Source organism: Juglans microcarpa x Juglans regia, chromosome 5S, assembly GCF_004785595.1.
Source record: "Juglans microcarpa x Juglans regia isolate MS1-56 chromosome 5S, Jm3101_v1.0, whole genome shotgun sequence".
Taxonomy (NCBI): domain Eukaryota; kingdom Viridiplantae; phylum Streptophyta; class Magnoliopsida; order Fagales; family Juglandaceae; genus Juglans; species Juglans microcarpa x Juglans regia.
The window spans coordinates 25,861,831-25,864,775 of NC_054603.1; the positions used below are offsets into that span (position 1 = coordinate 25,861,831).

Below are 2,945 nucleotides of genomic sequence, written 5' to 3' on the forward strand. Positions count from 1 at the left end.
ACTTAAGGTCTGGTTATCATCAGCTTAAGATTGGGGAGAAGGATATCCCTAAAACGACATTTTGAACCAGATATGGACATTACAAATTCCTAGTGATGTCCTTTGGTCTAACCAATGCGTCTACTGCCTTCATGGATATGATGAACAGAGTATTCAGACCCTACCTGGATAGTTTTGTTGTCGTATTCATCGACGATATATTGATTTATTCAAGGAGCGACGAAGACCATAAGCAGCATCTCTATTTGGCATTGGAAAGGCTAAAAGAACATCATTTGTATGCCAAGTTCAGCAAGTGTGAGTTTTGGCTCAAGGAGGTGAAATTTTTAAGGCATTTAATTTCAAGTCAAGGAGTATCAATTGATCTCAGCAAGATCAAAGATGTAGTAAATTGGAATCGTCCGACTAATGTGCACGACACCTCACTGCCCTAACCAAGAAGAATTCTCTATCGGCGATTCATAGAGGAATTCTCTAAGTTGTCAGGACCCCTCACTGCCCTAACCAAGAAGAATGCTACGTATATTTGGATAGAGAAGTGTGAGCAGAGTTTCGTGGAACTCAAGGAAAGACTCACAATTGTGCCCTACTTGAACCCTATAAGCCCTATGTGGGTTTTAGTGACGCATCCAAATCAGGACTTGGATGTGTGCTTATGCAAGAAGAGCGAGTTGTCGCCTACGCTTCACGACAACTAAAGAACCATGAGCAGAATTACCCCACCCATGACCTGGAGCTAGCCGCCGTAGTTTTCACTTTAAAAATTTGGAGGCATTATTTATATGGTGCAAAGTGTGAAGTCTACACCGATCACCAGAGCCTCAAGTACTTGAATATGAGGCAAAGAAAGTGGTTAAAAGCTATTAGCGATTACCAATGTGAAATTAAGTATCACCCTGGCAAGGCTAATATAGTGGCGGATGCACTGAATTGAGAGACGCAAAAGGATAAATCCATAGGCCCTGCCTTGGAAGTAGAGTCCCTTCTACACAACATGAGGACTTTGCTGATCAAGGATCTTTCCGCCAAAGCATCCCTAACTGCAGTACAAGAAATTATACCGATGGAATGGGAATAGGTGAGAAAGCGTCAGATGGAGGATCCCAAATGGGCAAAAGTTAGGCAAAAGGTAGAAAAGAATGAGGGACCATAAGGTTTCACCCTCAAGGATGATGGGTTGTTATACTACAAGAATCGGAGAGTTATTCCAGCTGATTAGGAAATCAGGAATAAGTACTAAGGGAAGCGCATCAGACTCCATACACGGCTCGCCCAGAGAACACAAAGATGTATCAAGATTTGAAGTAACATTTTTGGTGGGAAGGCTTAAAGAAGGATGTAGCCGTGTATGTTAATAGATGCTCGGTTTGTAGAATAATCAAGGTAGAGCATCAAAGATGCGTTGGAGATTTACAGCCAGTTCAAATCCCAGAATGGAAACGGGAGGACATTTCCATGGACTTTGTGATTGGATTACTGAGAACTTCAAAGGGAAACAACTCTATTTGGGTCGTGGTCAATCGCTTAATGAGAAGTGCTCACTTTTTTGCAATGAAAAATACCGACCCCATGGAGAAATTAACTCGGCTATTTGTATTTGAAATAGTACAATTACATGGAGTACCAAAAATGATTGTATATGATAGGGATACACGTTTGACTTCTCGTTTTTGGCAAAGCCTTCAAAACGCTCTAGGCACCAAGTTAAAGTTTAGTAGTGCCTATCATCCTCAAAACAATGGGCAAACTGAACGGACAATTCAGACCCTGGAGGACATGCTGAGAGCATGTGTTTTGGAAGAAAAGGACGATTGGGAGAAGCTCTTACCATTAATTGAGTTTGGCTACAGTAATAGTTTCCAGGACACCATTTAGATGGCATTCTACAAAGCTTTGTACAGAAGGAAATGCAGGTCTCCCTTATATTGGGACAAAGTAGGATAAGGCAAGATTTATGGTGCGGAGATTTTTCAAGAGATGAAGGATCAAATCCAACAAATAGGGGAAAGGATGAAAGCTGCCCAGGATAGACAGGAGAGCTATGCTAAACATCGAAGAAGGAACATCGAGTTCGAAGTTGGCGATTGGATTTATCTCAAAGTATCGCCTATGAAAGGAGTCTTTCGGTTTGGAAAGAAGGGGAATCTAAGTCCAAGATATGTGGGATCATATGAGATTCTGGAAAGAGTAGGAGCTGCCACTTATAGACTGGATCTTCCTAGTGACTTCCAAGGAATTCCCAATGTCTTCCATGTATCTTCCCTCAAAAAGAGTTTCAAAAAACAAATACCAGCCAGTGTTGATACGAGGGATATTTCACTCCAACCGGACCTAACCTATGAAGAAGTTCCTATTCAGATCACTGATTGGAAGGATAAGGAACTGCGGAATCAGAAAATTCCTTTGGGTAAGGTTTTGTGGCGGAATCATGATATTGAAGAAGCCACATGGGAAAAAGAAGCTAACAAGCGAAGCAAATACCCCTATTTGTTTGGCATGTTATTTGTCTGGCATCACATCATGGCATTCGCATTCATCCATTCATGCATAGCATCCATTGTCATTTCACCCATGTGATCCGCATTCTTTCTCGTCATTTTCAGTTACGCCATGGCCAGTAATGGTAGGACCATCCGTCAGACTTATATGACACACAACCGACTTCGAAGGCTGAGAGTAGAGCAGCGACAGTTTGAGCAGGAGCCACTCCTTCCTGACCCTCACTCCCCTCGACACATCTAACACTTCTGACTCTTCCCCGAGTCGCGCACGTTTTTTGGAGGAGGGAAACGCCTAGCTTAAGGATGAGGAATATATGCAGTGGAGACGCCACGAGAAGAGAGTTAACAATTTTTACGTTTCAGATTAGGATTAGTACTATTAAAACACCTAGGCATTGAAGGATGGCGATGAGAGACCCCCATCGAGCCCTGAGCTTTAGCATG

General features: G+C 42.5%; 1 protein-coding gene across 1 annotated transcript; it reads left to right on the plus strand.

Moving 5' to 3' along the window:
* The first annotated feature begins 1,977 nt into the window (after nt 1–1,977).
* Nucleotides 1,978–2,577, plus strand: LOC121267255. The gene has a single exon (XM_041171102.1). The coding sequence runs from the start codon at nt 1,978–1,980 to the stop codon at nt 2,575–2,577; it is 600 nt and encodes a 199-aa protein (XP_041027036.1).
* Nucleotides 2,578–2,945: the final 368 nt, after the last annotated feature.

What these genes read in the sequence shown, in the direction of transcription:
- LOC121267255 (XM_041171102.1), top strand. Translation starts at nt 1,978, where the DNA reads ATGAAGGATCAAATCCAACAAATAGGGGAAAGGATGAAAGCTGCCCAG.